The following is a 12,416-nucleotide window of genomic DNA, read 5'->3' as shown; positions in this document are numbered from 1 at the left end:
CGTCATGCAATCTACACAAATAAATGCAAATTCTTTGTTGAAATATTCGAAAGTATCCTATATTCTCATAATAACTAAACATCGCAATCTCTTGAAAGCAATGACGAACAACAACTAATGATTTTCACCAAAAGGGTTTTTATAGAATAGCCAAGCGAACCTTAAAAACTTAAAGATCTACTTAACTACTTTATAAGCGAAGGGGTTTCTAGAGCAATCCGTCAATAAATCCTAGGTACAATCTCTAATGGGATAATAAATCAGTTATAATCAGCATAAGTATAACAATTATAAATAGTTCAGCACATCCTCGCGTACTTCAAAAACACCAACTGGTTATATTTTCAATCTTACAGTACCCAAATATTTCACTTCACTCGTTAACACTTAATGTAAAAGGCAGCATGACAACCTGTACCACGAGACAGATTTAAACTAATATATACCACGAAAGTTCCCTGCACATTCGCTGGCTGATCGCCGATGAATGTCATGCGAGGAGCTCGTGTCAAAGATATAAAAACGACATAGACCAACATATATTATAAACCATAGACTTGTAAGCAATTGATGTAGACACTAAAGATGCAAACAACGAAGCCTTCGAGCATTTCATTACAAACATTAAAGCAGTAAATGACGAGACATTATGAAAGGCGACAAAAACTCTCAAGAGACCATATTACAACCATCCGTCCATTTCCAAAATGAAACGGGGAATCAGGCCGTACCTATAAAGAAAAGTGGACATTTTTGCTGTACATCTTAAAAGCATATTTCAAACCAAACTAGTAGACTCTATTATAGACATGGAAGAACTTAATAACGCAGCATGTCAAATGTCTTTCCCCATTAAACTAGTTTGACCAGTACAAATGTTAAAAAAATATATTAAAATAAATTAAACGTAGGTTATGACTCAATCTAAAGACAAGCACTCAAACAACTTTTATGCAAGTCTATCATTTTTTTATTTATATATTCAACCGAATTCTAAGCTTATCCTACTTTCCAAAAATACGAAAATTTGCTGTAACCGTCATGATATCCAAACCAGAAAAAGAGCCCAACAATGTCATATCCTACCTTACCATCAGCCTACCTCCAACCGTAAGCCAGTCTTTGAGAGAACTACTACAGAGAATATACAGAGATCATAAATTGCTAATAACATGACCAACACAGAAGGTGGTCTTTCGAAAAAATCATTCCACTACCCAGCAAAACCATCGAATGATAAATAAAATATCAAAACGTCTTAAGAAAATAAATTCAAATTAAAAAGCGCAACACTCAGTAAGTATTAAAGACGACCAAAAATCCAACATCTGCCTTGTCACCCCTGTAACCCGTAATGTAGAAAATACATCCAAATCAAAATAAGATTGTTCGACAGACGTCGAAGAAGGTTGTGAGAAGTTAATTGGCTTCTAGGACTAAAATTAAACTTATAATTAATCCTATCCAGTACTAAGGACTCCATATTATGAGGATGTATAAAACCATCGGCGCTAAATTCATCTAAAGATGTTATGTAGTCGAAAGTGCTAAGATCAATATTAAACGCTCCATTGTACCTAGGTTATGAATAGAATAATACTTAATATAAATTAATTTTATGTTTATATAGAATTAAGCTACAAATAATTGTAATGGAAATTACATTTTATAATTTTTATTTGGCGTTTCGATTTCCATGCCGGAAATAGTCTTCAAAATAGATTATTTGAATTAGTGTTCTGCTATTATCACCAATAGTTGTTTGGCGGTTATGTTTCTAAATTGACGTGTGACTTACTTGGCCTCGATATTGTAGGCAAATAGCCATGCTTCTAGTTGAAAATTTTGTGGGTGGTGTATTAGAATGATATCAAATTGTAACTGTTTTCTGTGTTTAAGTATTATGTATTAAAGTATTATGTTTTTGTGTATTGTATGTTTATGTATTGTGTGTTGTATGTGCATTACGTATAATTATGTTGGTTATAATAACAGCTAACTTATTTAAAATAGTCTTTTTTTTTAAGATTTCCGGAGTAAAACTTGAAACGTCAAATAATAATAAAATGTAATTTTGAATGCATTCAATTTAATTCAAGTTATAAAAGCAATCAATACTGCAAAGTCACAAATGCCCCAAGTCATCCGGATAATATATATATATATATATATATATGGAAAAGGATAATGCGAGTGAATTATAAAAGTAAAAAGTAATGGCATGTCTCGCAAAACAGAAAACCAAAAATGGTATATCGATGGAAGGCAACCGTATATACGTATTTCTGACTATTGGTCGTCTTCAGTACATTACAGCCAAGTTAGAAAAGGAGCATATTAACTTGGGAAAGGATCACTACAGGAACAATGCAACCAATTTGTGGATTTGGCGAGAAATACGTATATACGGTTGTCTTCCATCGATATACCATTTTTGTTTTTCTGTTTTGCGAAACATGCCATTACTTGTTATACAAATATATATATATATATATATATATATATATATATATATATATATATATATATATATATATATATATATATATATAAGAAACACAGGATATTCGTGACTGTCGATATAAACAAAACCACCAGTTTATTAGGGCTGCAGTCATAAGGTTGGCCGAGATGTTAGAGAAACATTCTTTTGACTTTTTGTTAAGCTTTCGGAATTGTTTTATTCCTTTTTTAAGACATTGTAATATAGATAAAAAATGTGTAAATGTTTACAAAAGATCACAATTTGTCAGTGGAACTTACTAGTCGTTGAGATTATTTAGTAGGTAGAGAACTCCTACCCCATAGTGCTTTTAAATAAACTTATTTTCGTTTCTTCTTTTTCTTCGAAATTTTCTAACAAGCAAAATTTTCATAACAATGAGGTCCAACAATTGACATTGACAAATAACACAACAGTAATACCATCTAAAATAAACATTTTCAAAAATGTTAATGGCTTAAAAATTACAACGAAGAATGTGAAAATGGTATCGAAGTTATACACAAAGACAAAAGATCCTTTTACAATACAGAAGTTATCGAATGTTGTTTATTCTATACCGTGCGCCAATTGCAACAACGTATACATTGGAGAATCATCTCTTCATTTTCACAATAGGGTGACCTCACATTGTAGTGACATAAAAACAAACAAAATAAATGAATGTGCACTCGCAGAACATGCAATAACTCGGAAACATGAGTTCAACTTCGTCGATTCCTGTATTTTGGCAAAAGAAAAAAACTATGTAAAACATGTTTTCTTGGAAATGTGTTACATAAAATCTAGTGCATCGTGCATAAATAAAAAATCTGACATAGATAAATCGACATAGATGAATTGAGCAACATTTATTGTTATATACTTGAAAAACATCAAAAATAAAATAAATATTCTACCTATACATATTCTCGTATGCATAACTGGTTGCATACTATTAAGACAGGTCTAATAGTTTAATAATTAAAAATAAAATTCTACCCAATACGGGCCTCTTGTCTCTTGAAAATAAATACAATATCAAGAACAACTAATTACATTTTAATCACATTGTTTTTTCTTTCTGTTCTCTATGTATTAGAGTTAAAACACACTATCAAAAGAGGTCATGAAATAAACTAAGTTTTACTATCCTGGTCAAAAATTTTTAGAATGTATTGTCCATTATTATATTTTAATCTGTGTTGTTAATGTTAAGTGTCGAAGTTTATTTTAAATAATCTCAACGACTAGTAAGTTGCACTGACAAATTGTGATATTTTGTAAACATTTACCCATTTTTCCCATCTATATTACAGTGTTTTGGAAAAGCAATAAAACAATTCCGAAAGCTTGACAAAAAGGCAAAAGAATGTTTCTCTACCATCTCGGCCAACCTTCTGACTGCAGCCCTAATAAACTGGTGGTTTTGTATATATATATATATATATATATATATATATATATATATATATATATTATAGCCATGATGATAAGTCAAACCGTTTGTCCAGTAAGCTAACGACGCCACCTAGGGGAAAGAAATCTGAACTACCAACATTTGACATGATACGGTTGTTTTATTTCTAATTCATTCTACAAATTGATGATTCAAATATTGTTAATCAAAAATTTTACTACTTCACAGTAATTAAAAATTGCTAAAAATATAGGTTACTGTCATTGTAAGGTGAGATCAAGGACGTATAATATGTATTTATTATTATGTCATTGGGTAAGATAAACATACACTTACTTTAAAAATAAAATGACGTTTAAAAACGTCAACGCTTTACCAAAATAAAATTAATTTAAAAGTAAATAAGATTCAATAAAATTAAAAAAAAAAGAATAAAAAACGGTAAATTGAATTAAATAAAATTAAATCAAGTTAAAGAGAATGATGTAAAATTAAATAACAATTAAATAAAATTAAGTACAAGCTATATCTGTAAAACGCTGCTAGACTGTTTCTGCTTCATTTTCCATGTAAAATTCCATAAGCAAATGATAAGGTTCGTCGGATTGTGACGTATGATACCTAAATAAAAATGAGAGTACGTAGAGAATATGTTGAGACAAAAATAATAATACACATTGCGGCATTGCTAAGAGGGCATTAGATTATATCTCCTTTGTTATTGGTCGGAGCTGATCGTGTGATACGTTAAACGAAAGGGAAGGGTATCACTAATATTTTAAGATAGAAAAAACAGACAGGGCGACTCCTAAAAAAATGCACTACACAATGTCTTCACTGTTAATGAACGTATAGATATATACGAGATATTATAGAGCACTATGGATAAAAATAGTTTAACTAAAAGACATATTTCGATTTATTGGCTTTAAAAAGGCCTATGGCTGAGTGCAAAATAAACAACTGAACGAATCCTAACATGCAAGCAAATGAAAGGAGAGGAAATAACGAATATATTAAGTAAGAAAAAAACAAACAAGGCAACTACCAAAAGGGTACTACACAGTATCTTCATACATATAGATTTACATTTATATCAATACAAATGGATTAACTAAAAGATAAATTTTGATTTATTGACTTGAAAGAAGAATGAAAGAAGGCCTCTGGTTAAATACAAAATATACAACTAATAGAATGTGACATGTGAGATAGATAATGAAAGGGGAGGATATAACGAATATATTCAGATAGAAAAAAGACAGACGGCAACTACTAAAAGGGCACTAAACAGTATCATATTATGACACATCAAATTAAACGACGTGAGACCTATAGTACCTATAATGTATATAGCGTGCTATTAATATATACCAAACACAAAAAACAGCAAACACGATATAACGTTTACTTTAAATTTAAATTGGTTGTCAAAATAAATTGATCCTTAGAAGCAGGTAGATACCTATAACTTACTACCCTAATAAAATATTTTTTGTTTTTGGAAAACCCATAATTGTTAAATTCAGGTAGTACTTAATACAAGAATTCAGATAGATAATAAGTTCGTTCATAGCCAATTTATAAAATTCCTACTAATGGAGGAAAATATTAAACTTTTGTATTATTTATTTTTAAAATACGCAACATAAATCGTATTGGGAAACATATGTAATTATACAATGTTGTTTGAAATGAACAAAAATATGCAATATATATTGTTACATTTTATAATCGATTAGAAAAGGTTTATAATTTATAAACTTATCTAATCGGGTTTATAATATATCTAATATAAAATTAGAATAAATTAGATAATTATATTTTATTAAACTTAGACATAATATTACAAAGAAAATTAGATTTTCTATACATTTAAGTATATTAGAACTATTTAAATTTTATTTAACTTATTAATTATTTTGATATTTTGCTGAAGTTATTTTCGTGTGCCATCATCTTAATACAATTTGCTGTTTTTACTGGAAATAAGCCACAACTTTTCTTTAAAATAAGTTAATTTTGGCGTGTGAATTTCGAAAATATAAATTTGTATTTTGAGAAGAAAGTGGAAAAAAAATTTAAAATAAAAACTTATCTTAAAGCATATTTGTGACTTATTCCCAGTAAAAATTGTAACTTATAATGTAATATGTGTTAAATAAACCCAGCGCAGCGCTTATATTGTCCTCTGTTACCAACTGTTCAATAATTTCCGCTCTATCCCTCGTCCGATCGTTCAACTTTTATCAGTCTGGTCATCCATTAAAATTTCGCCGCAACCCTTTGTTCCTACTCAATGTTTCGTTAAACCTTCTCTTGGCCTTGGAATGAAATTCAGGTGACCGCTGGACCACTTACCATTCTACTCCCTGTGAGTTTTATTCACTAAAGCTTTCTAAATTGGGATGAAATACGCCTTATATGATACTTAGGATAAAGCACGTAGTGGCGTAGCTTGTTATTCGAGACACAGGCGTAGACGTTAATAGCCATATTTATGTTATACGAAAGAAAGCTATATAAAAATATTATATATATTTTAAATAAATCTAAATCATATATGATACACGTATTATAACTACACATAAATTGGTATTTTTGAGCACATTATTTTGAGTTATCAAGAATTGTACATACTCCTATCTCGTTAGGAGTTCACTATGAGGAATAAAAATGGCCATTAAAAAGTGTCTGCTCCCATTGTTTATTAATATACAGGGTGAGTTGCGAATTTCGTCTGAAAGTTTTATTCTTTACTATTTTTGAACGATAAGTTGTATGTATCCGATATTTTCGTTAAACGTTACACTACTATTACCTAATCTACTGGTTTATTAAAACAAAAAAAATCAGGTCCATCTTTATTTTGTTCATAGCAAAAATTTCACCCTGTATAGGAGTTTTGGAAACTCTAATAAGAACTGCATAAATAAGATATATTGGCAATTTAAATGCCATATTCATTTTTTTTAACACAATCATTTAATTTTTGATTAAAACAAATTAAATTTTACTATGAAATAAAAGTTTAGCCAAAGTGAACCATCATTAAAAAAAATATAACTTTTCTCGCCAAAAATTAACTCTTTTTGAACAAACATCTGGAAAAAATCAGGACCGGATTTATAAAATCAGGTTTGGTTTGTTTGTACATTTAAATAACTGTTTGTTCAAAAAAATTTAGTAAAAAAAAATAACATTTTTACACCGATGGTTCACTTTCCTAAACTTATATTTTATTTTACAATAAAACACTGAAAACTCTGTTTTCAAAACTTCCACAAAATTTATTTTAAATTCTTATCACTATAGCTGTTTCGGCTAATTGCCTTTCTCAAGTGATCTGTTTTTGGCATGGGTTTACTCTTTATAGTCTCTAATGAAATAGGTTGAGGAGGGGAGAACTGTTTGTCTCAAGCTGGTCATTCAGAATTATATCTGTGTTTTTTAATTTGTTGATTTCCATAGATTCTAACAAAGATAGCTTAAGGCCTTTATTTTGAATGTGTAGAATTTTAAATTCGTCATTAAAAGAATGATTATGATCTAGAAGGTGAAGTGCGTATGTAGAATCTGTTTTTCTATTATTGAAAGCCCTTTTATGTTCAGCTATTCGTTTATTAAAATTTCTACCTGTTTGACCAATGTAAGTTTTTGGGCAGTCGCCACATTTAAGTTTGTACACACCACTGTGTAAGTGTTTTTTATATTGGCTCTTATTGTTTTTAATATATTTGCCACTTACACAGTGGTGTGTACAAACTTAAATGTGGCGACTGCCCAAAAACTTACATTGGTCAAACAGGTAGAAATTTTAATAAACGAATAGCAGAACATAAAAGGGCTTTCAATAATAGAAAAACAGATTCTACATACGCACTTCACCTTCTAGATCATAATCATTCTTTTAATGACGAATTTAAAATTCTACACATTCAAAATAAAGGCCTTAAGCTATCTTTGTTAGAATCTATGGAAATCAACAAATTAAAAAACACAGATATAATTCTGATATAAGATCTTTGGTATTCCACTCCTATTCCTCCCAGAAACCTGAAAATTAGCAATTTTTTATACTAGGTGATTATCGTGTCGACGTTAAATATGATCGAACCATCTTTAAGTTAAGACTTATACTTTTTTATATTTTCAACAATTCATAACATTATCAGACTGTTTTTAATATACTATTCCTTAATTTTATCCTTTAAACTTTTTTCTTAAAGATTTTGTCTCCACTGTTTCAGTTTTTGTTCTAAATCCCTTCGAGTACTTCCTATTAACACTATATCATTAGCATACATTTACCACCAGGGGTGGATACCTTGTAGTATCACTGTTATCTAATTCAACAACAATGACAATAAATAAGAACTAAGAACCAAGCCCTGGTGCAATCCTATTTTCACATGAAATCTATCAGTCTCTTCCACAACTGTCTTAGCCCTAGTTGTGACTGCCTCATCCATGTCTTTCACAATCTTCATATATTCACCGAGAACTGCTTTCTTATTGAGCACCCACCACAGAATCTCTTGAGAAACTATATCATATGCCTTCTCTAGATTAATGAATAATGAAAACAAACATATGAGCGTTTGTTTCATTATTACTGTGTCAGCCTTGCGAAAACCAAAATGATTATTGGATATTTCGGTTTCTTTACTTATCGTTTATCAATTACACTCTTTTATATTTTCATGTTAAAACTAGGTAATTTTATAGTTCTGTAATTTGTGCATTGTTGTATATCTTCTGTGTTTTTGTAAATAGATACTAATATCCTGGTTCTTTATTTGCCTGCCATTTCTGCCTGCCCAGTTTCATGATTATATTAAATAAATCTATTAGCCAACTTGTTCTGGTGTCTTCTAAGGTTTTCCACATTTCCACAGAAATAGCATGTGGCATAAATGCTTTAGTTCTCTTTAATTTTTTAATGTGCTTTATCATTTGTTATATTTTGGAGTACTGTTCATAATTTTCAGGTTTTTTGTCAATCTCTTAATTTAATTGATTGTCAAAGTACTACGTCGATCTCTTTTTAACCTCCTTTTGGTAAACTAGTATTTAATTATCTTCTTTTCTGATACACCTCTACATACATATCTGATACACTAATATTATGAGTTTTGTATCCAAATTTAAACCTATTGCATATGCAAGATATAATCTAGTATATACCTAGTTGATTGTTAAAAGACATTCTTGAGAGCCACTACTATGCTGACAATTAAAGCATATAAGCCTCACGACCAACAAGCTCTTCTACAATCCTACGATTAAAAATAAGTTTTAAATTGGACTAATTTTGTTGGTAAAAATAAAAAAATATTTTTTTTTAAGACTGATTAAATTCTTCTTCTTCTTCTAATGGCGCTACAACCCTTTGTGAGTCTTGGCCTGCTTAACAATGTTCTTCCATTCTGCCCTGTCGGATACTTTCCTTCGCCACTGCCTGATGTTCATGGTTTTAAGATCCCTCTCTACGTCGTCTATCCATCTTTTACGGGGCCTTCCTCTTGTTCTGTTTTCTTGGGGCTTCCATCTCTGGACTACTTTTACAGCTCGATTATCTGGCATTCTTTCTAGGTGACCAAGCCAGTTTAGTCTTTGTGATTTTACAAATCTGACAATATCTGCGCTCTGCATTAGTTCATCCAGCTCGTGGTTCATTTTAATTCTCCACGAACTATCGCTGCATTGGGTTGGTCCAAATATCTTCCTTAGTATTTTGCGCTCAAATATTCTCAGTTGATTTTCATCAGTGGTTGAGAGGGTCCACGTTTCACATCCATATGTGACCACTGGTCTAATTACTGTTTTGTAGATTCTCAGCTTAGACTCACGATTCAGTAACTTACTTTTCATTAAGTCTTTGTATGCATAAAAGCACTTATTACCGCTAAGAATCCGTGCTTGTATTTCTTGACTGATGTTGTTGTTGTCATTTATTATTGAGCCTAGGTAGGGAAAAAGGGAGGCATATTTGTAGGTATGGTTGTCTACCTTCAGATTCTCATGTTCATTCGATTTTGTGCACTCCATATATTTTGTTTTACTTTTATTTATATATAGACCAAACGTAGCAGCTTCTCGTTTCAGTTCTATAACTTTTTCTCTCAATTCACTGATTAAATTATTATATTATTATTGTATATTAAATATCATCATAATGTCTTTAATCATTGCAATTATCAATGTAGTATTTTATTGATTTTATTTAAAGTAAAAAAGTCTTATTTCATTAAATATTTTTTACTATAGAATGTAAAGCGCCCTTACTAATATTTTCTACTTACTTCTGGTTGACTTTCTCCATGTACAATGCAGACAAGTTGAGCTTCAAAACCTTCCGCAGAATGAACAACGGGCCTTTCTACCGAGATTTCAGGAGGATCTGAAACAGAAGAGTAAATTGAATTATATTTTGAACTAATGACCCAACGTCTTTTTCAGAGTATCCTCATCAAACGGATATTTGAATAGGTTTAAAGTCATTTAACGGATAACTAGGTATCTACTTAAAATTGGTTAAGTACACAGAATATGATTAAAAGTGTAAAAGACTGCAAAAATATCAATTAAAATGTGACCAAACTTATAGTTTTTAAAAATAATTAAGTTTGGATACTCGTTAGTTACTAGGTATCCTACTCAATATATTATATATATATATATATATATCTGTATATATATATATATATATATATGTATATATATATATTATATATATATATATATATATATATATATATATATATATATATATATATATATATATATATAAAACATAAAACAATCTCTAATTCCTCGTGAAAAGTCTTCCAGAACACCTCAAATATATGAACTACCCAAAATTAACAAACACGATATTCCTCTATGTCCCATTGTCAGTGCATACAAATGCCCTACACAGCCATTGGCCAAGTACTTGGCCAAAACTCTACAACCTCTTGCCGAAAATGCTTCATCCTTCGCCAAAATTTTTTTTATTTCATTGAACTTCTTTAACGAAACTCTAAATATTCTGAAAACTAAATACAGTATCCTGCAAGACCACTTATCTCTCATTAATTATTGTACCCACGTCCAACACTAATTTTTTTTCCAAAATCAATTCTACAGACAAATAAATGGTGACCCAATGGGCTCCCCACTATCTCATGTAACTGCCGATATCTTTAGGAAAGACTTCAGGACCCGAGCAATATCCACATAAATGCTTAAACCCACATATTAGCTACGATATGTTGACGATACGTTCGTCATTTGGCCCCATAGCAGGGATGTTTTGGTATCTTTTCAAACCCATCTGAATAGTATACATCCTATTATTCTTTTCAGGGAACACTATTTTTCAACGAATTGTAGTATCCGCCAAACTAAAATTGTTTAAACATTATTTAAACAAAAAAAAAACAAATTAAAATATATTTTAAGCAAGAATGTAACTTACTTCTAAGTATAAAGACATAGTATAAAGTCCAAGTAGTAATGAAACTCAAAGTAAGTATATAAAATACAGGGCAATTAACCAAATTCAGGTAAATATTAAAAAAAAAACAGAAATCATATCACAAATAAGTGAATTTCAGAAAATTCTAATGAATAAATCTTAAAGTAAAATAATAAGTAGTCTGGATAACTGAGTACCTAAAGATATAAAATAATAACAATAAACATAACTAAAAGCATATAGATAATGAAATGTTAATGCAATTAATGATAAACAAAGACCAAAAATAATTACTAACTACTGTTATGTCAAATAAGACAAGTTCTATACAAAAGAGCAACATTAACATTCAAAAAACAAGTCCTAAAAGACTAAACAAGTAAGTTAATAAAGAAAGAGAAAAGATAATGATACACAAAATAAATGCTACTTCTATCAAATTTAAATCAGGAATCTATATCAAAGAACAAATTAATGCATAAATGTGATCGACAAAATATAGAAGATGACAAATGAATGTAGTAAAACTACAAAAAACTTCAAAGCGTCATAATTCTACACCCGATTTTTAAATGTAGATATGCATAGAATTATTTAACTCTATACAAAAGAAAAAACACCATCCGTAAAAATATACCTCATAGGATATACTATCTAAAAAGACCAAAAAAGAGAAAACAAATCCATATGATCTGTCCTAAAAAACTCTCAGGATACCATATGTATCCCAGGAAACAAAAACACTATGTGCCTACGCAGTAAACCACGTTGTAATACATAACTTACAAGTGCCGGATAAGGCATTAACTTTAAAGTTGTATCAAAAACAGGAACAGTAATGCCCAAAGTAAAATAATATAAATAATTAGGGTATTCTAGAATAGAACAGGTGATCAAATATATATTTATTATAACTAAAAAAGTGCAGTAATATAAAGAGATGAAAATTATAAAAGATAATGATTTACGAACAAAAATTATTGAGCTTCATAACCACTAGAAACAGAAACATATAAGTTAATATCCTGAATATTTCTTCTTCTTTATGTACC

The 12,416-nt window shown here is 29.9% G+C and overlaps 1 protein-coding gene across 3 annotated transcripts in view; it reads right to left on the bottom strand.

Moving 5' to 3' along the window:
* LOC140443510 (limbic system-associated membrane protein) overlaps positions 1-12,416 on the bottom strand; it is a 1,158,062-nt gene that overhangs the window by 256,679 nt on the left and 888,967 nt on the right. For all 3 annotated transcript variants that reach the window (XM_072534819.1, XM_072534818.1, XM_072534821.1), the window contains one exon: positions 10,208-10,305. In XM_072534819.1, the coding sequence (XP_072390920.1) occupies positions 10,208-10,305 (98 nt within the window). The remainder of the gene's footprint in view (positions 1-10,207; positions 10,306-12,416) is intronic.

Source organism: Diabrotica undecimpunctata, chromosome 6 (genome assembly GCF_040954645.1).
Source record: "Diabrotica undecimpunctata isolate CICGRU chromosome 6, icDiaUnde3, whole genome shotgun sequence".
NCBI classification, from domain to species: domain Eukaryota; kingdom Metazoa; phylum Arthropoda; class Insecta; order Coleoptera; family Chrysomelidae; genus Diabrotica; species Diabrotica undecimpunctata.
The sequence above is the reverse complement of the archived record's forward strand: the minus strand, read 5'-3'. Positions and strand labels throughout refer to the sequence as shown.